This window comes from Larus michahellis, chromosome 14, assembly GCF_964199755.1.
Source record: "Larus michahellis chromosome 14, bLarMic1.1, whole genome shotgun sequence".
Classification (NCBI taxonomy): Eukaryota; Metazoa; Chordata; class Aves; order Charadriiformes; family Laridae; genus Larus; species Larus michahellis.
In genome coordinates, this window is record NC_133909.1 from 7,116,649 (window position 1) to 7,137,304 (window position 20,656).

Here is a 20,656-nt window from a genome sequence, read left to right on the forward strand (position 1 = left end):
AATCACTCTGTGATTTCCATATAATTAGACAAACAGCAAACCAAGTATCAAAATACCCAGAAGTCTCAACTCTCAGTTCCCTGCTTTAAGAAACAGACTTCCCACAAGTAGAAGAATTTCTCTGCAAGCTTCGATAACTTAACTAGAAACATACCTACCAGCTGCTACACCATTACTTCCTCTGGAAATGCATCTACTTCAGAAACCCTTAGTTCTCAATTTCCATCTGCTACTCTGAATAATAACGTTCTTACAGCTCTAGACTGATCAGAAAGCAAGCACTTGACCCAGTAGCAGACCTTATTATAGACAGCACAGAAGACACGTACCATCTGAGCTCCAGCTATTCCTCCGACTGCTCTGTTTGATGGGGGTCGTCCCAGGGAGATCACAGCATGTGAAGATAGCACTCTGCCCAGGGACCTGCACCAGTTCTATGCACTTGCCATTGAGCTGGGAGGACAAGGCACAATGCATTGGCTTGTATGCAAAGGCAGAACAGTACCCTGAGAGGCAGGCTCGCTGGTAGAAATCTAACACCTTCTTCCTATGCGGAAAAGACAAAAAACAGGCAAAGTTAGCAGAAATGGTCCTCATTACTGACAGCATACACTGAAGTTCAATGTAAAAATCACCAGTTGGGTATTTAGAAAAAAGAATTCCATGAGGAGTGGTCAGAGTCTCTGAAAAAGCCTTTCCTTACTGTTTCTGCATTCTCTAAGCTGCAGGCACTACAGGGCAGCAAAAACATACTCCAACAGGGGCAGTCGTGAACGTTTCTGTTTGTTCATCAGACTGATGAGTATGAACACAGTACTCTTTGAATACACTTGTTAATATAATATGGCTGCCAGATGACTCCAAGGAAGTTCACTGCATGACAGCAGCAGCTTAATTCATCAGAGAGGATTTATCTGTAGGGAGATAAACACTGAGGAAGGAAGTGACAATTCTGACAATAGTGTCTATGGCTGAGATAATGACAGTAACAGACTTTTCTCCTATTCCCTTTCAGAGTTTGGGTCCCAGGAGCTGTATATGAAGTCTCCATTTAGTCAATATTCAGTCACTGGAATAGTGTAAATAGCTCCTTCCCTATGTTGAACTCACAGAGGTAAAAAATTAGACTATACATGGGATTTTTCATTGGCTTCTAAGAAGATAAATATTCCAAAAAGAACCAGTGAGGGTCTTCTTGCACCTGAGGATAAGAAGATTTAGAAGAATAATGCACTGCTATTCGATGAAATTAAACATTACTGGTCTGCTCTTCTAGCAGGAACAGAAATTTAGCCGATAGATGAAAATGCAACAGATGCTGTCAGATATTGCGGCAGGACTAAAAGAGTGTGATGCGTTGTGGTGGACTGGTTCGAAGCTGTCAACAGCTGGTAGAATTGATCACTTTGCATTTCATGTAAGACAAGGCATTTGTCTTGAACAACAAAAAAATTCTCTGCCGCCAGCATATGACCTCATTATAATTCACAGTCCTACTACGCAGTACAGTCAGAACCCACTTATAAGAGGCTAATATGTTAATAGCTACAGTCAGAAGTGGCTTAGTCTTGCAGTCCAACAGATTGCTTGTTGCTATCTAATCTCTTACATTGCTATAATTATAACAATTCATTATAAGCAGAGACGGCTCATGTTAATCATCTACCTGAAGCTTCTATTAACTAGCTTAACAAGCATCAGTAAAGGGAATTTTAACGAGTGACCAGGTTCCCTCTGCAATTTATCTGCAGCTTCTGAATGCACCGAATGACAAAGCTGCCCACCTGTCAGAGCCAGAGAGCGGGTAGATATCGGTACCGTCCCAAAAGTCTGTGCAGGCCTCGAGGATGATGTCAGCTGTCCCATGAGAAAACATCTGCTCAGTGCCTGAAGTGCAGGAGAACAACGAGTCAGCATCACACATACAGGCTCCCAGGAAAGGGATATCATACCAACTGCTCCCTTAATTTGTTACAAGCAAGTGTTCCTGCAAACTGCCTTGATGCACTCCAGATATTACCTTTCCTTTGTTGAAAGTATTCAGACTCCATCAAAAAATTATTCAAGACTGGATGATATGTATTCCGCTGCGATTTGTCTAATTGTGAGTTCAAACAAGGCTGTGATAAAATGTGAGCCACGCTGTCAGTTCCTATTCCCACCTTACCCTGTGTTACAATCCTGCTCCTACAAAAGGTGCTCCTGTATCCAACAGAGCAGAAGAAAAGATATTCCTGTGTGCCTCTTCTCATGAGAGTACAAGCACCGGTGATGAGCCGATGGGGATCAAAGTCTGCCTACGCTGGAAAGCGTGTTCAGTTTTAGGCCAGGCGTGGATCTACAGGGTAAGACCTATTCTTCAATACCTTTCATTCAAGTAGCAGAAGATAATTTATGCGTGACCCATTAGATAGCTGCCTGTTTCACAAAGAGTCCTGAAAACGCGTTAAATCAGGATGGGTCAAAAGTTCAACATAACAGACTCTAAAAACTCATATTGTGATCAGGGAAGAATTGAAAATCAATGGACACCACGGCTTGTCCTGTTCCCCTACACACACTACTTTTCTCCTTAACACAGACTTAAAATCTTTCGTTCTTTCTTGTAGACAGGGGTGTTAAAAAGTGTTTTCCAAAGGTGTGTGATGTCACTTGGCTGATGCAGGTCCCAGGCACTGGACATAAGTTAAAGGATGCGGGGCTGCCTCCCCCTCCACACTTCCTGCGCCCTTTCATTTGCACGGATACATTAACATTGCACGCACGTAGACTTCTCTGTCTAGGTTCCCTCCTCCAGCTGCTCCGTGACTTTGCCCCCAACAGCTTCAAAGCTGATCTAATGAAAAAAACATCACTGCCAAGAAAAATGAGCCCAAAGGCTTTTTGCAGGCATTCTTGCTGACTGCAAATGCTCACACTAGCTGGTGAAATCAAGAGCCAAGAATATTCACTCGCACAAACCAGGCAGGGACCTTCAGGAACACTGGAGGATTTTCCAAAACATAGCAGCTCTCTGCTTTGTGCTATAAATAGTCATCACACGCCAAGTTTATCAGCATAACAAACCTCCAAGACCAATAGGAGCTGTGTGTGAAAGACGGAGCCTGTTTCAGGAACACAAAGGAGCACTTGTGCAGAGCTCTGGTTAATTTTATTGTATAAACACCTAATCCTTCCCACCTTGCTACTATGGTCAGACAGTCCCTGCTAGGAAAGAGGGAACAGGAGTTGCTTATTGATTCATGCAAAACCTATGCCCTGGACACAGAGCAAGATCTTGCAGATGTCCAGATGCACGCACGTACCTACATTCATGCCTGGCAGCAACTGCAATCCATTTCCCATTCAGTATCATCAGCATCCCACACAACAATCCCTCTACGGGGTAATGACAGTGACAGCTCGCACGAGAAACTGGAAGGGGTTCATTCAGCTGTCATTGCCAGTAAAGTGAGCTCACCCTCTTCCCTTCCTAAATCATGAACTTGAAGGCCAGGATTTCTCTGGCACAAGGGAGAAAACTTAATGAATAGGACAGGGAGTATAACTAGCCATTCATGACTGCTGGGACTCGTTAGGAAGAACCGAGCTGCTACAGCTGAGGCAGTCAGAGCAAAAGGAACCGAAGAGTGCAGGCACAGCAAAGGAAGACAGAGATGGTATCAAGCCATTTCACTCCACTGAAGACCCTGGTGAGCCCCTCATTTCCATATGGTTACTATGGATTTGGGATGAACACTGCCAGATGGCGAGACACATATTTCAATGGAAAAGCAAGGGAACGTACAGATAAGTTACCTCCTATTTCTGTTACAGCTGTGGAATTTATTATGTATCTCCTTTTGACTTCAGCACATCATGGGAGTGGGTGGATTCAATGATTTATTCACAAATAATGTATCAAGAGAGGTTAGTTACCATCATCTGGTCTGACTCTTCTGCATAAACAGAGCCATTTGATTTCACCCAATATTATCTGTATAATCCATTATTTCTGGTTTTACACATTTTATAAAGATTCAAGGGACAAGACTATCACATGAGGTGTTCCAATGGTTAACTAACCCTGCTGGCAAAATTCCTCTCAGAATTTACTCTAGACAGCATAATCCAGGTCACACACGTATTCGTCTGAGCTCCAGCCTCTAAACTAAACCGTTTAAAAATGAGGATAAGGAGTTGAAATGCGGCAACATTAAGAATCTCAGCATCAGAAAAATTCTTGCTCACAAAGGCAAGATAGCAGCAATCAGGACAAATGAAAAAGCTCCTCCCCAGATTAAGATAACAATTTAAGAAAAATTGGGCAAGAGAAGACAATTTACCCAGTAAATCTCTGGCCAGCATAATAATCATATTTCAGACTCAATAATGAACATATGTCAACTCCAGACAGCCAAGTTCAGTCAATTTAAGGTATTATAAAGAGACTAAGAGCTCTCATGGGCAAGCTGTTAAATCTTGCTGAGGTGCTTTAAGACCTCACGCTGCCCAGCTGTACGTCCTTTCTATCCTAGCCCATTCCTATGAGAATAGGAAGGAGTAGAAATGGAGAAGTCAGCATGGCTTCAGGTGTTGTATGCATGGTCACCATGAGTTTGCATGCAATATAGAAATAGAGTATGCGATATAATACACTAGACAACTCACGAAGATAATGATTTATGATTTGGGTTATCAGAAGGATGAGCATCACTAGCTAAAACCCTGAGTAATATTCAACCATTTCACTACCGTAATGAAGCCTATTCAAAACCCAACAAAACTCCCACCTTGCTCCACACTGTCATTTGGTCCCAGAAAACAGGTTTACTAAATAGATGTGCTATCTAAGATAATTTTAAAAAATTATTTATGATCCTGGAGTGAGCCAGAGTTGGGAAGAATTCCCTCCCTTGGTATGCCATAGCACTGATCACTAAGGTTTGTTGAGCATATCTGTACTGGCCATAGGCAGAGCAAGGCCCCCACAGGGACTGCAAACTATTCCAGTCTGACATTCTCTAGGCTCTCTGAAGAAAAGATCCTCCCATACCAAGAGGATGCTCAAAGAAAGGTGCAGCCTTACTGGTAGTGGTATCCTTCACAAAAAGGTTAATCATGTGGCTCAGGGGTGGTCTCCTCTTGGTGATTGACGAAAGCTTCCCCAGGATTGTTTCCTTAACCATCTCATCACTTGGCAAACGGTACAAGGCCAAATAGTTCTCCTGCTTGAAAAGATCTTTAGCACCTGGTGTGAAACCTGAAATGTGAACGCAAGGAGGAGAAAAATTAGGCTCTAACCAAAGCAAAAGAAAGGTCTTCTCTCCTACTTCTGTGCTACCCGCTCTGCCTGCGCTCATTCTGACATCTCCCTAGCAATAGATAGGTGAGCTGTGCTCACTGTGAACCTACACCAAGATGGCTCAAGATCTATGATGAAAAACATTCAGAAGGACTAGATGTTATTAGTTATTACAGCTTCTGTGCTTCTGGTTCATTGAAGAGAGGAACTGTGACATTGAAGGACAGTCCCAGAAGTGAGTTCAAGAGCTTCCACATTTTAATCCTAGTGTTACATCTAACCTTGTCTCCCCTACGCCTTCGTCTTCCTATCTATAAGACAAGCTGAGGTACCTCACATCATTTATCCCCAACCTCTGGTAAAGCATTACTGTAAAGACAGTGCAGCTATCTGTCTATTAGCGGGTATTCTTTGTCTCCTGATGAGATCGGCAGACTTGAGAATAATATCAAGCCTAGCCAGGGCTGGCTGGAAATATCCTTGATGACATTTGTTCCTTTGATAGTGTCTACAATGCCAGAACTTGCCAAAAGCAATCTCTTTAATAGACTCTTTTGGCAATCGAACAACAACAGAGTCAGCTCTGTAATTCCACCTTCCCAGCAACTAGGACTGGGGAAAAATCTTTCTTGTGCTCTCTAAGGATTAAATGTCTATTGACAGCTCTGATTTCTCCGTGTCTGCTCACCTAATTTCTCCTTACCTATTAGCCTGGCAAGCTCACAGAGGCCCCAGGGCACGTGGACAGGCAGCACGGCATTGTGAGTTTCTTGGAGGGCGATGTTGCAGAGGTGGTCAGAGAAGCGGCACAGACGTTCTGTCACACTGGCATTGCAGAGATTGAGCAGCACATTCAGGCCCAGAGGCTTGAGGGAATTCAAGTGCATATGCCAGTTGGAGTCATCAAACTGGATGCAGGAGGGGTTCTGTTGGTCTTGGGACAGGCTAAGCATCTCAAGGTGGTAGTCACATACAAAGTCTTCAGCCTCACAAGCCAACACCTCACTGTCACCAACAACCTGGTCCAACAGAGAGGAAAATTCTAGTTGGTTACAATGAATACAGCTTGAGCCTAGAGTCCCGCAGGGAATTCTCAATTAAATTCCCCAAAGGGGAGTCTCAAGGGGTTTAAGTCTGTCTTACAGGTCCACAAAAGACTACTTCTGTGCCCCTTCAGTATGTCTTACCTGAGTATGTTCCTCCTCTCCACCCTCGGTGTCCTTGCTAAAACTCACGTTGGACCCGGATGGATGCTTGCTTCTGCTGTTTGGCTTTCGGTGGGCATGGGCATCGGGAGCCTTTGTAGGGTCACTAGACCAGTTGCTCCTCTCTTGCTCATTGGTCATGTGGATTGTGTCTGCCAGCGGACCAGAGAGCAAAGCATCTCTTTCATGGGGCTGCAAGAGACCAAGAAAATAAACAGTGGTGATTCAGTGGTTGAACATGAACCACTACTGATTCACCTGCTGCTTTAGGACCCCTGTAGAAGAGGATCTCATCCTCGCTGCTTCTTTATCTTTTAAGTGAAGAATTATGGCACAGGACTTCTCTACAAGCAAAGGGCCTCCTCTATAATACCACGTTGTGCGTGTCAGTTAAACTATGACTAGAGCCAACATACTACATTATGGATTACATATCACTCACCTCATCTTCCATCTCAGGATGGCAGAAGGACCGTGTAGAGAGCTCATCAGTCAGATCCTCATGGCTATCAAGAGGTGGTTCCACCTTCCCACTGAAGAACAGAACAGTCTCTGGGCTGGGGTTTGGCCAGGAAAGAATCCCCTGCTTGTCTACACAGCAGAGCACCTAGAACATCCCACAACACCCCAAAGAAAGCAAAATCTCAGTGAAAACGTCTCAGTGTTCATGCATAGTTGTAAATATCGCAAGTTTAATAAACACATGGGAGGACAGACAAGTCGCTCTTTTGCCAACCCTCTGTCTCAAAAAACTACACCTAATAACCCTCCAAGAATTCCTTGCTCTAGCAGGATTGATGGGTTGTTTAACACCAGTTTTATCTCAAGATATTGCAAAACTAGGCATGAAGAGCGCGGGAAGGAAGCAACTACTCAACCTATTTCACCAGCTAGTACCTTATCAGAACCCGAACCAGCTGGTTCTTGAACAGTTATGGGACCAGAACCAGAGCTGGAAAATACAGACATCCTGTTAGATGCCACAGAGTATCTCTAACCATTGTTTTAGCCTGTAAATGTGCTGCTTGGACAAGACAAGGCAGTTATGAACTATTCTACAAAGACAGTTGCCTGAAGGCTTTTCTAATTCCAGCACAGTGAACTGATTGCTAACAGTCTTATACTCAGGGAAGGACAACATGAACAATGCAAATGAAGCATCCACGTAGGGCTCCTCCTTCTGACAACCCAGCAATACTCACGGTGACAGATCCCAGACTATGCAGCAAGCTGGAAGTGAAGCTCAGAGTTGGGGATTTGCCTTTTAGAACACAGAGGAAGTGGCTCCAGATACAGCGTATCATTTCCTGCCGAGGGAAGCAGAGGACATCAGCCAATTAAAGACTCATTCAGTGAAAGATGAGGGAAGAGAAGGAAAAAAGGGCGTATGACATTACCTGCTTTCACGTTCAACACAGTGATACACTGTAAGATAAACATCGGTCTCCGTGGGAACCTGTTAACTGATACAGTGCTGATGTTCTCAAGGGAAAGGCATTTCTGCCCCCTTCCAGAGGATGCTAACAGACAGTCTGATTGTTGAATTGAGAATTCACTGAAACTACCTTTGTTTATCCAAAAACACAGGAAGGAATTCCGAAGTGATTTTTCATTTGGGGTGAATCAGTTGTTACCTCTCAGTATTTTTTCCTGAAGTAACTCTCATCCCCTTGGATTACAGAGTTTGAGGTCTTAAGCTTACAATCACCATGCTGCAGATCAGGTAAATGAAGTCACCGCGGTGAGGCGACTTGCCCACAGTTACTCACCAAGGCAGTGACAATGTTGGAAATAAAGCCAAGGTGCCCTGACTACTCCACCATTACAAATGAATTGTAATCAACATGGTAATAAACTGAAAGAAGGGGACATTTTGCAAAATTAAAATGTCAAGTAGGCACCCTTCACCTTCCACACAAAAATGTTTCAGAGGGAGTCTGGATGGCAGCAATCAATCCAAGCAACAGAGCTGTATGTTTTTCTCTGTGCGCTCCCAAAGCCAGCAAAACCAGGTTTGCATTACAGTGTTATTTTCCTGCTTTTTAGCTGTTGTTCTGGAATGCTGTCCCTGCACAGCACTTCCCCCAAAGCTCCTTAGATCAAGTTCCTTAGATCCTAAGGGTTAGTACAGCCATAAGCTCAAATGCAAAACAATCCTGAGCTGTCACCAGGAAGAAAAAAAGCTCTTATTTAAACCAGTTTCTCAAAATGTTACATAGAATCGCCTAGGTTGGAAGGGACCTTTCAGGTCATCTACGTAGGTACAAAAGGAAAGAAGCAGATCTTTTCAACGAGGAGGGTCAGCTCAAATCACTCCTATTTAACACCTGAAAACTTATCTCAGTTAAATGATGAACTGCCACAGAAAGACAACAAAATATTCAGCAAAGGAAGCGCATGTGTGTGTGTGTGCATCCATTCTTCTGTGTGGCTGAGACCAAGGAGATATGAATTGATTCTTATAATGTCTAGGGATTTTTAATCACTCTGGGGTCCTTCTGTCTCCTTAAGGAAAGGGGAATCTTAATGCCAGATTAGACAGAAAAGTGGCTTTCCTCTACCCTCCCGTTTAATCCAGATGATGCAATTTATAGAGTGGGCAGATGCAGTTCCTCCCCCAGAAAAAGGTCTTCTGAATGTTTATTTGCCCCAGCTTTGGAAGCACTAGTAATGTGCTTAAGCTTGTTAAGGAGCCTATGAAACAGGCTTTTAAAAAGCCTGAACATCCCATGGTCCTGTCTTCACATTTGGTCTTGGTGCTGACTGCCATCCCCTCTGTTCTTTAGTTTTGGTTTGAAGAAGGAGGTTTTTCTGGTACAAGCAAAATACTTCCCTTCTTTCTGACACACACCATAAAAAGTTTATTTTACGCCTGGAACAGGAGGACTTGAAAGAGATACTTTCTTCAGGACAAACAAAGTTGATTTCAAACCATTTGCAATATTCTGAAACGCACAACCAGACTCGGTATCAAGGTCACCTCACTCTCTGGTCATCAGAGCAGCATTTACACGGGAAGGTGCAGGGGAAAGACATGCAACCTGCATGCATAGCAAATTAAAGCAGCAAATGAGTGACAATGGACAACTGACACAAGTGCAAAGGGTCTAGGAACAAGCAGGAGATCAGAGAGGAAGGGAAAGGATATAATGAAGTTCTGCAGTGAAGACGGAAGAAAACAATTCATAATAATAGTACCTGAGAAGATACCATCTCTGTGTAGCTGCTGAGAGTGTCCTCTGAAAACTTAGCAAGCTGCAGCAAGAGAAGAGACCAGTTACTATAATCGTGCTCAGAAATGTGTCATGAGGAACATCCTTCCCTAAATACGGTGCCTTCAGAGAGAAGAAAGCAGGAGCCCTGCTCTGTGGGAATTGCTACGCTAAGGCAGACCAATAATTCAGCAAAGCAATTAAGTCTTTAATGGACTATGTCTTTATCTTCTTGTGAAGCACAGTCAAAGTGCTTGGTGCCGTTCATCACAGAAGAACACACAGTCATTACCTAGATGTCTACAAAGAAAATAATAGCAATTAGACCCAGTGAAGGCTCTTTCTGAAGGGTTATTTTTAGACAGAAAGGGCCAGGATTGACTGATCTGTTTTTAAGCTATACGGGTCAATTAAAAGAAGGGTGGAAGAGAAGGTTGTAAAAGCAGGTGCCCGGAACACAATGGACACAGAGAAATGAGGAGATATGAATGGGATGTGGATAGGAAACGAAAAGAAATTAGAGCAGGGCGCCAACATGGGGGTCTTGGAATTACACCGAGAAATTTACTGCCTCAAGATTTGCGCATCCAGCACAAAGGAATTCCACAGTAGATGTAATTTTGAAAAAACAAGTTTAAATTTAAGTATATTCATAAGCATAAGTGAATATGGCAATTACATTTTTATGTAAATAAAAGGACACCCCAAATAATAATGCATCTATCTGGCACTTTAAAAAGGATCAGTTTAACAAAGCTGAAAAATGCCAAAACAAATTTGCCAGAAAAAATTTAAACTAAGAACTATGAAGGAAAATTAGGAACTGCTTAGCAATATTTTATTAAAATTTTAAAAAGCAACAATAGTAAAAATAAAATAGTCCAGTTTCGAGTGCAAGTGAAAACAGAAGTAAAAATTAACATAAAAATAAGAAAAGGTATACTAGTAGGTAATTAAAACCAGTTCACTGCTTGTTGGAGACAGTGAAATTGCAAATGATATTGCAGGCAAGATAGATGTGATAAATAAATATTGCTACTCCTTATTCAGTGACATAATCATACCATATGATAACTATGAAATATCTTCCATTCTAACACTAGCGACTGAAAGTAAATATGTTTAAATTCGCAGGTCTGGACACCTTTCTGACTGTTACTGCTGATTTTGCACAAGGCTCGAAGCATGGATTAAGTCCCAGTGCAATGGAAGAAAGCTCATGTGGTGCCAATGCCTAAAAAGGGTACGGAGAACAAACCAAGCTACCACAGGACCCCAGGCAGGCTTTGATTTCAGACAGAATAACAGAGCAGCTAACATGAGACTCAATTACAAGAAAAGAAGTGGAATAATAGAACCAGCACCAAACACCACAACTATGTAAGTAATAAATCTCATCACACTATTGCGATATCTTTTTTGACAAAATTACAAATTTGACTGATAGAAGTAATGCTTTTGACATAGACCACTTGGTATTTTGACTTGATACAAAATGCTTTACTGGTTTTCTAACAAAAACTAGAGTAATACCGGAGAAAATAAGGCCCATGTTACATATATTAGAAATAGACTATCTCCAAATGGAACAGAAACTGGTAAGTTCTTTGCAATAGGATGTGTTACTAGCTCAAGCAGGGACAAATTCTGAGTATTTTGTTAATAGCCTCAAAGAAAACTAAAAAAACATTACTGATAGAGACTGTAAACTATACAAAGTTTGGGGCAGGGTCTAGCAATAAAGAGAACAGACCACTGTTACAGAACAATATGGACTGCTTGGTAAATAAGGAAAAACATGCATACCAACAGGCACAAAAGTAAGGTTGCATACCTAGGAGCAAAAATTAAAGTTGGACTTACAGGATGAGGACTCTATCTTAGAAAGCAATAACCGTAGATTATCAGCTGAACAAAGCCTGGCCATTTAAAGCAGTGGCTAAAGACCTAATATGATCCTTTGTTGCGCTAACAAGGGAACATAGAGTAGAAAGTCCAAATTATTCTGAAATTTAGCACAAGCACAACTGTTACTGGAATATTTTATGGTTTTTGGAGATTCATAATTCTACAGTGATCCTGAAGCACTGGAGAAAGCTAAGAGGAAAGCCAAGAGAAAGATTAGAGGGTTGGAAAATATGCTTATAGTGACTCAAGGTGCTTAAACTGTTTACTTAACCAAAGAGATGGTAAAAGGAAATGTGAGTAGCTACAACAGACCAGAAATTTGACTGACATGCTCTTAAATCTAGGAGACGAAAGATGTAAATGTTCCAAGGGCTGGAAATCAGATACTACAAAAATTCCCGCTAACATAGAACGCCCATTTTTAGCAGGGGAGGTAAATTACTGAAACAACCTATCAAAGGCAGTACAAGTGTTTTCAAACCAACATCAAATTCCTTTCTAAAAGGAATGCTGCTGTAGTCCAACTGTAGTAATGGAAGGAAGGTTCAGTTGGGGCGGGACTGGTTTGTGTCCTGCAGGACTAACCAGTCACAAGGGTCACCTATGGCCTTGAAAAACTGGGAATCAAATAGCTTGAACATGATGAGAGGGGGCAGAAGGTGGAGAAGAGCGTCACACAGGCCAAGCGATTGGAGAGGCAGAGGGTCTTACCTGCTACATTTTGAACAGAGTAGAGAGAGGGAAGGAGTGAAATAGAGAGGCCAAGACTGCCCTAGTAAAGGGGGAGAATGACCAAGGCACATCACAACAGCTGTTCTGCAGCAGCAAGGATGGAGGATCATGTTTGAGATGTCAGAGAAAGAGCTGGCTGGACAGAGTGAGTTGCCTGGACAAGAAAAAAGAGAAGACAGGAAAGAACACAAGGAAGGTGCAAGTATGAGTGACAGGGCAAATGAGTATGTTGAGAATGATGAAGCAGGGAAGCCAAAGAGCTCTGGCTTTTCCCAGCAAATAGCAAGGTGTGAAGGGAAAGAGGAAGGTTCCAAAGGCAGAAACCAAGTGATGCTGAGAATGCGTGGGAAAGCTAAAGTGGAGAAAACACTGAAAGGAGATGGTAAAAGTGGAAATGCCACTGAGGGAGCTAACATGTGTCCTCCTTCCCAGGACACAGGCAGCTTAGTCATGTACAACCTATAGGGAATAGAAAACACAGACCCAGGGCCACAGAGGCCAAGAAAGGACAAGAAGGAGAGAGAAACTCTGTCCAAGTACAGGTGAAACAGAAGTCAGCACAGAAGACAAACATAGCACAGTGCATCTCACCAACACCGTCACCAGGAGAGTGCAAGAGACACCCATCAGCACATACTGTTCAGGATCACAAACCCACCAGACTACCAAACTCCACTCCCCAAATTAGCACAACCAGCAGAAATACCTCTTACTCCCTGATCTGCTGCAAAGACCATGCCTGCAAGCAAAGCTCCAGAGCCTCAGGAAAGGGCTGTTCAGCCCAAACATTAAAAGAGGGGGTTACAGAGGATCTCATGTATCCCATTCCTTCTCAGTGGCTGAATGTTCCCTAGTTATAGCCACCACAGGGCATTATCTCCATGTTAAACCCTCTGACAGATTATATTTAGCTGATAGAAAGCACAGCCCTCCAAGAGGTTTATGGAATCACTGGAGCTTCCTATCACACAGGTTGAAAAAATTAAAACATCTGTTCAAGAAGTCACACTGTGCTCCAGGGAGACGGCATAGTTGGGACAACCAAAGACCCAAAGCTTTGACAATTATGTCAACACATCTGCTGGATTCATTGTGCTCACTTCACAGAGCCCTTCTCATCTCCTGCCCTTTTCTCTGCAATGGTTTGATGTGGAGAGCTACCTACCAGTGAGGTGGATGAGGCCTTGCTCATCTGGGCCAAGACTCTGGCTTCTCCAAAGGCTGTAGCAAGAATCCACAGGACAGGAAAGAGCAATGGAAGGATGGGTAGGACACCATTCACCTGAAAAAAAATTGTAATTACCAGCAAGCACAGAGACAAGAAGAAATTAGACCTTTTACATGACATCTTTTCCACCACAGTGAGAGGATGGGTAAAAGGCAATGGCAGGAACGAGACTGCTTGGACTGGAAGCAGTGTGACACAGGGAGAGGCACAGGAGGGAGAATGCACATATCCTTAGAGGTTTGTAATGAAGGAGGCCATGAATAAATCACGCTAACTTGCAGCTGGTTTTCCTGCTGAATTTGGCATAAACTCTTACAAGTTTAAAGCCAAAGGATATCATATAGATATAGATGCACACACACACATATATATATACACATACATGGCAAGAGAGAGAGATCAAACAACATAAAGGGCAGTCTAGGAGGAACGGCCAGGGTAGACCGCTTGTCCTGCTCCACTGAGAAGCTCCTGGATCCAGCATGCACAAAGGCGTGCACAGGATGCTGTCACAGGATGAAGCAAGCTGCTGAGGGAGGCAACCAGCCTCAGTGGTGCTCTGTGGAGGAGGTGTACTGGAGCTCAAAGCTCTCCTTTACCTGTAGCTGAAGAAGAGTGTACTGCCAAGAAGCAATTCCAGGAGCTTTGAAAATGAAGCGCACAGCGTTGGTGATCAGGAAGCCAGCCTGCAATTCAAATAGAAATGATGCTGTCAGCTAACTCCTAGTACTTGTAGGGAAGGAGTTTTCAGTGTGCCTTGTAACATTCTCAGCCCTGGGAAAGTCTGGAAGATATGCTTGGTCTGCTGCTACAGTTCCTCCCTCCACTCTCACTGCTAGATGGCTCAGCATCTTTGCTTCTCTGAACTACCCAAGGTACACACAGAGTCAGCTACATGATTTAGGGCCTCGCCACAATTTCCTGTTGATGGCTGCAAATTCCTCACCTTTATTGACAAAACATGGCTCTATTCAAGGCTTTAAATGAGACCTACCAGTACAATGGGGACAGCGTATTTCAGCATCACTGACTGTACGGTGAATCTCTCATTATCCAGGGCTGTCACAGGACGTGACAAAGCCATTTCCAGACACCACCTAAAAAATGAAAAACAGCTTCAGATTTCAGCAACTAAGACCCTAACCCTGCACTTCCTCAGATACAAGCCTCCTAGTAGACCTCATCATAACAGCATTGCACTTGCCCTGGTAAACTTGCTGTTGAGCAAACTCCCCAGGGTCTCCTCGCATGCTCAACAGGAAGGCTCTATCACCCCAATGTGTACTGAAACTCCAACAGGACACTCAGGTATCTGTATCTCCAGTTGACCAAAGAGGTCGTATCACTGGTTACATCAAATGCATGAAATCTGTGACCTCCCTGCATTGTTCGAATTTAGTGGGAAAGTAATAAGCTGAACAGTAATACTTAGCATATATGTGGTTTTATATACTGGCCTAATCTACCAGTTAAGAAGGACAATTGAAGACAGACAGTAAGAGACTTATAGCATTCCCAGGTAATAGAAAAGACACAGCACAGCATATTTGAAAATTCCTGGCCTGGACTGCTAAGTCTCATTCTTAGACGACACAAGGCAGCAACAAGGATGACATAGACAAGCTGTGCAGGCATTGTGCGCTGTATTGAACCCACCTGACATTATCAATTATTGGTGTCTTCAAGACACGGAAGAGACGATATAACTGAGGGTTCTGAGGTCCCTTCTTCACTTCTCCCCTTGGGGAAGGCGGAGGTGAGAAAGGTGGAAACAGATCTCCTGGCTCCAGAACTATGTGCTCATCATCCTAGAGAAAAGTCAGAGAGGCCAAAGGCTGCACAGTCGAGGCCTCAGTGGAATCCTGCTGCAAGGGACCGGAGGTTTAGTCCAGCAGGATCCCTCCAACTGCAAGTGACACAATATGTGTTTGTCACAGTTCCTTCTCTCAGCTCTCAAAAATTCATTAGCTAAACTGAAATGCTTGTGTTCAGGCACATCTGGTTATTTCATGAAAATTGGCATTTAGAATGAAAGTTACAATAAAACCCAACAAAGGTAAATTTCAAGCTTTAAACTTTTTCCAATCTTCTTCAAGCAGCAAAATCTTTGCATAGATCTTGTAATTGATTTGTTAATATACTTCTATCCCAGGTATTTTATATTATCATCTTTTACAATAAATCAGAGGTAAGGAGAAGGTCAAAGAAGACAAACAATTTCTCCGCATAAAAACCAGCATAAAGTAGGAGGTTTGTATGTCATCCTACTGGACAGATTCACTCCACTTATATTTAGCAGCACATTACAATTCCCCCTTGACCTGGAAGAGATGGAAATATGGTACATTGGTATCACATTAGTGTCTCCTGTCCATTGGGTCTGGGATTTCATCGAGAAGATGCAGTCTGTCTAATGAAGCACCGTCCTTGACTGAACTGGAATTTCAAACTATTTTCAAGAAGAAATCAAGCACTCCAGTAATCTGTACACTGGGAATTACAGTATTAGCAAGAAAATCCTGGCAAACATATTGTTACAGGCCAGGGAAATAAGCAAGTTACCTTAATCCCTCTCAGAGAAGCAAATGACTCCTGGCCTGGCCTCAAAGCAATGACGTCTCCTTCTACCAACAGGTTCACAGGCAGGTTGACGAGATGACCATCCCTGTAGGCCCAATGAAGGGACCAGGATGGGGCATAAGGCATGTGAAGGTCAGGGTACATGGAGTCTGGCCATTTCACCTCTTTGCCAAGTGTGTCTGAAAGCACAAAGTGTGAAAGAATTAAGTGATAACAATTCTGTAGGGAAAAATCATACATCGATTTACATCCTGTAGTGGCCATAGGTCCTCCAGTGCTAAGCTCAGTCCTTTCCCATGATCTCTTATCATCTCCCTCTCCCTCCTTGATGGCTTTTCCCCTCTGTTTCCACCCAGTACTAACAACTAAACAGTCATTTTGTATTATAACCTTAAATACATACTTGTACAATGGAAAAGCTAAAGGCTGTCCTTAAAACTGCCGCACTGAAATGAACTGCCTTCTCAGGTTCAAAAGCCCCCGTTCAGACGATGCTCATGCACAGTAATTTATTTCCTTCTGTTCTATGTTGTGGTACAACCCCACATATTCTTCTCTTGTCATCTGCTGCAAGGCAGATATTTTTGTAAGATACTGAAGATTCAAATTACTCCAAAGCACAGACATAACAGACGCCTACCTGATAACACACAGATTGGAAGCACACGGCCACATGACAACTCAAAATAACTATTCTACAGGACAGGCATGAGTAGGACACGATTCTCACAGCCTGTTTCTGCATAACACGGGGAAGACTAGTAAGCTCAATTAGTAACGTACGTGATCAAGTTTTGAGAAAAATCCAATGGGAGGAAAACATAAATGCAAATGAGAGACAGATGAATATGACCTCACCATTTATCTTATCAATGATTGTCTGAAGTCTTCTCTCCACCTCTCTGCACTTCAGCCTCTCTTGACGCCCAATCATGAGGAGATCCAAGAGGAGAAGGAGGAAGAGTGCCAGTGCATTAACTATCTCAGCACCTTGGCTTTGCACAGCAAAACAGAAGAAAGGAAAAAGCAGATGAAGTTTGAGTAAATGAGCAGAATACACTGCCAGACGCCCACAGAGATAAATGCACACCTGCTCGGTTATTTATTCCTACATCCTACAGACTTATGGCTAAAAAGGAAAAGCAGGGGAGCTATAATCATGCTTCTTTAGAATATTGCCACCAGAGAAGCCTGACAGGTTTCGTCTCAATTAAAAAATACCCTTACAAATACGGTCAAGGCATGCACAGGTGACAGTACAGTAACTTCTTCTATGAGCCACTAACTTCTCCAGTTTCAAAATCCTTCTTAACTATGATAATGCCTTATGATTTTTCAAGATGTAGGAATGCTGTAGATAAAAAATATCAGTTTCTCCATAGAACACTCTATGGGTCTATTAGAAGTAGAATTGACGTGGCTGAAGTTTTGTGAAAGGGACTGATAGGGACAGAATTACCACTGTGAGTATGCTAAGGTCTAGATGTCTAGACAGAATGAGGGAGAACACTGTTATGTGAGCCACACACAGTGTCGAGGTGATATAAAACTACCACCTTGCTTCAGTTAACCAGCATAGGATTTTTTCTTACCTCCCCTGTGGCTGGCTCCCATAGCAGCACAGCAGCAACAGCACTGCCAGAAGCATCAGAGATGCACCAGGCCAGTGGAAACAGGAGCAACGGTTACCATGGTACAGAAAACTGCTCCTCCACACCTCCTACAAAAGGAGAGCAGCAGACATTCAGCATTCATGAAATACAGAGCCAGACATTTGAAAAAGCAAAGTGAGAAAGGGTGAAGGCAGCAGATGACACTTCAGGGTGAACACAACTTTGTAACACCCCAGAATATGATACAGAGCATCCCAGATCAGTTATGCAAATGGTACAGCACTAACAGTTGCTCAGCTGGAGAGTCTGAGTGAACACTCTCTGCTTTACTCTTGCTTGGAGGAATGAAAAGGGTCTGTGCCAGGCTGCCCCATTGTCACTAACCAGGCAAGGAACACTTTTAAGTAGTGTGCATAAACACCAGCACTTTGTATTCAACACACATGCCGGACAAATATGGTGGACAAGGGGAGACTGTAGCGCTTCACCGATCTTTCTCTCCACATGATATGGACCCTCTAGGCACACTGATATTAGTAGCTCTTGAAACCCCTAGATCCTTCACAGGTGAAGCTAAGCTCCTGTTAGAGCTAAGCTCTAACACCCAGGAGAGAAGAGCTGAGGGAAACAGACCCTTAGGTAGATTCCTTGCTTTGTTCCCAAGAACTTTAGCAGTTCTACACCTGGACACTTTGCAGTCTGGGAGGGAATACAGCCAACTTTTGTTTAATCTTCAGCTTTACATTGAGAAGTGGGGACTGAGTGCCCAACCTTGTGCTGTTTGGTGCCTCACCTTCCATGAAGTCACTTTTTTCCGTTCTTTCTGATGCCCCTCCAGCAGTGCTGACAACTGGTCTCTCAGGATCGTTAGGGCTTTCTTTGTGGTAAGGCCCAAACTTGAGGTCATCTCATCCTGAGGTGCCAAAAAACCAAACTGTTTAGTGATTTCCTATTTTCTTCTTAGGCTTTTTTCTGGTGGCTGACTGAGCACCCTACAGTGAATGCCTTGCACTCATCATCATCGGTCTGATTCTCCATTTTCCTGAAATCATCTTCCCTCCTGTGAACTTTAGACTGCTGGCTGGAATTAGAGCACTTAGATAATATCAGGTAAACAAACCGGTCCTGACTGTGCTGGATAAATACTTTATCAAAGCACAATACCAAGTCATTTCTGCACAACAAGATTCTAATCAGCAGAGGCTGAAGACAATACAAGGGCTTGCTCAGGCCCGAGGTTACGCAGGCTTGAACTGGTATCAGCTTGAAGAGACAACAGAACACACAGTTATGGTAGAATTTTAATGATACAGGATGGATTTTGCTAACAGTAATAACAACTAAGTAGTAGAATATCTGCAATTCTAAACAAGAGTGGTTCAATTTCCACAACTGCTCATTACAAATTTTGGTTATGAATCCTGCCTCTGTGGCTACTTTGACGCAGAAGCCCCCTGATTTAAGTGCTAGGCCATGGATCAGTTCAGGTGGAGACACGACTCCAGCATCGACTCCTCCTTTTACAAGAGAAAGCACTAGAATTTTAAGTGCTGAACTGCACAAACATACAAGGGAGGCATCTGGGCTTGAAGGAAGCACACAGAGTCCAGAGCACTGTTCCCTCACTGGCCAGCAAAGAGGCATCAGCCCGAAAGGACGCAACCCAAGAGCGTACCATCTGGAAAACACTGCCATAAAGTGCTGGTAACAAGAAAGTGGGGTAAAGACTTGCATTTCTGGGGCAAGACCACAAGCACTTTGCTTTCTTTCAAATCATAGAGACTGCTGAGGGGTACTGTGCGTACCAGATCACTGAAAGGGAGTCAACATGGGAAAGCAGGCAGTTGTCCATGAGAGGGCTACAGCAGATATTGGGAACTGGTCAATAAAAGTTCTCATTTCCATTTCATGTTTTAATACAAACACCTTGAGGGTGTACAGCACATAGGATATCCTGCCCGTTAGAAATGTTCAGGTGTGTTATACTGTTTACAGAGTGCAGAACTAGTGAACACACAGCAGGCAGGAAGCTTCCCCCTCTGGTCCCCCCCAGCATGACGCAGCCCAGCAGAACACAGCTCGGGCAGGAGCTGCAGCTCTTCCTGCTATTGCAGCCACCAGCTCTTCCCAGCGCTGCCAAATCCTCCGTGGTCTCACACTGCAGCAGCTCTGCTCTTCAGGAGCTGCCTGCACATACCCAGCTCTGCAAGGGCTGCTCAGCCACGATCTGCACTTTTCTTCCTGTTTCTTAACTAAGTGGTTTCGAGATCGACATTTACTGGAAACTAATCTTGGACTTCAGACTCATTTGCACTCACAGTCCAACCCAAAACTGTAACATAAGCATCAAGGAATAGCAGATAGACGCTCTTTAAACTGCCAGCTACCACACACACACATTCCCTACCTATCAGGGACAAGTTGAAACAGCAAATTCTGGCCAGGCAGAGTGTAGCAATGCTGCTTTAGCTGCACTTTTACAGAACTAAAAATAATCCTGCTGTAGTTTTCATTCTCTGTGTCAGTTTTAGAAATAGAGGAAGCAGTTCTGTGTTGTTCTTGGAAGCAGCCCAGGTAACATCAGCACAGGACTAAACATGGGAGTCTCTCAAAAGACTCCCAGAGGAGAAGATGGCAGGCAACGGACATGCTGCTGCACCACGGGAGTGCTGCAGCCAGGAGTGCCTGAGAGCAACATGGAGCAAGGCACAGTAAGGTTTCTGTCTCACCGCTGGCCGTTCGGGGCATAGCAAAGCACCCACAAAAACACTCATCCTCTCCAGCACAGGGAAAGCAGACGAATAAATAAGAGACACAGAATGAAAGGAGCAATCATAAGAGGGACTTTAACAGAAAAGCAAACTCTGCTTAGACCACCAAGCTGGTTCCAATGG

At 43.5% G+C, this 20,656-nt stretch overlaps 1 protein-coding gene across 4 annotated transcripts in view; it reads right to left on the reverse strand.

The window, feature by feature from the left end:
* Positions 1-20,656, reverse strand: part of TMEM94 (transmembrane protein 94) — a 51,553-nt gene that overhangs the window by 13,010 nt on the left and 17,887 nt on the right. For 3 of the 4 annotated variants that reach the window (XM_074607958.1, XM_074607957.1, XM_074607956.1), the window contains 16 exons: positions 18,556-18,675; positions 17,742-17,869; positions 17,008-17,144; positions 16,132-16,328; positions 15,226-15,377; positions 14,564-14,666; positions 14,169-14,255; positions 13,507-13,623; positions 9,688-9,744; positions 7,692-7,796; positions 6,932-7,096; positions 6,472-6,681; positions 5,988-6,303; positions 5,069-5,242; positions 1,785-1,887; positions 330-547 (listed from right to left, as the gene is read on the reverse strand). In XM_074607958.1, coding sequence (XP_074464059.1) covers positions 330-547; positions 1,785-1,887; positions 5,069-5,242; positions 5,988-6,303; positions 6,472-6,681; positions 6,932-7,096; positions 7,692-7,796; positions 9,688-9,744; positions 13,507-13,623; positions 14,169-14,255; positions 14,564-14,666; positions 15,226-15,377; positions 16,132-16,328; positions 17,008-17,144; positions 17,742-17,869; positions 18,556-18,675 — 2,389 coding nt within the window. The remainder of the gene's footprint in view (positions 1-329; positions 548-1,784; positions 1,888-5,068; positions 5,243-5,987; positions 6,304-6,471; positions 6,682-6,931; positions 7,097-7,691; positions 7,797-9,687; positions 9,745-13,506; positions 13,624-14,168; positions 14,256-14,563; positions 14,667-15,225; positions 15,378-16,131; positions 16,329-17,007; positions 17,145-17,741; positions 17,870-18,555; positions 18,676-20,656) is intronic. The other variant, XM_074607959.1, reaches the window with a different exon arrangement.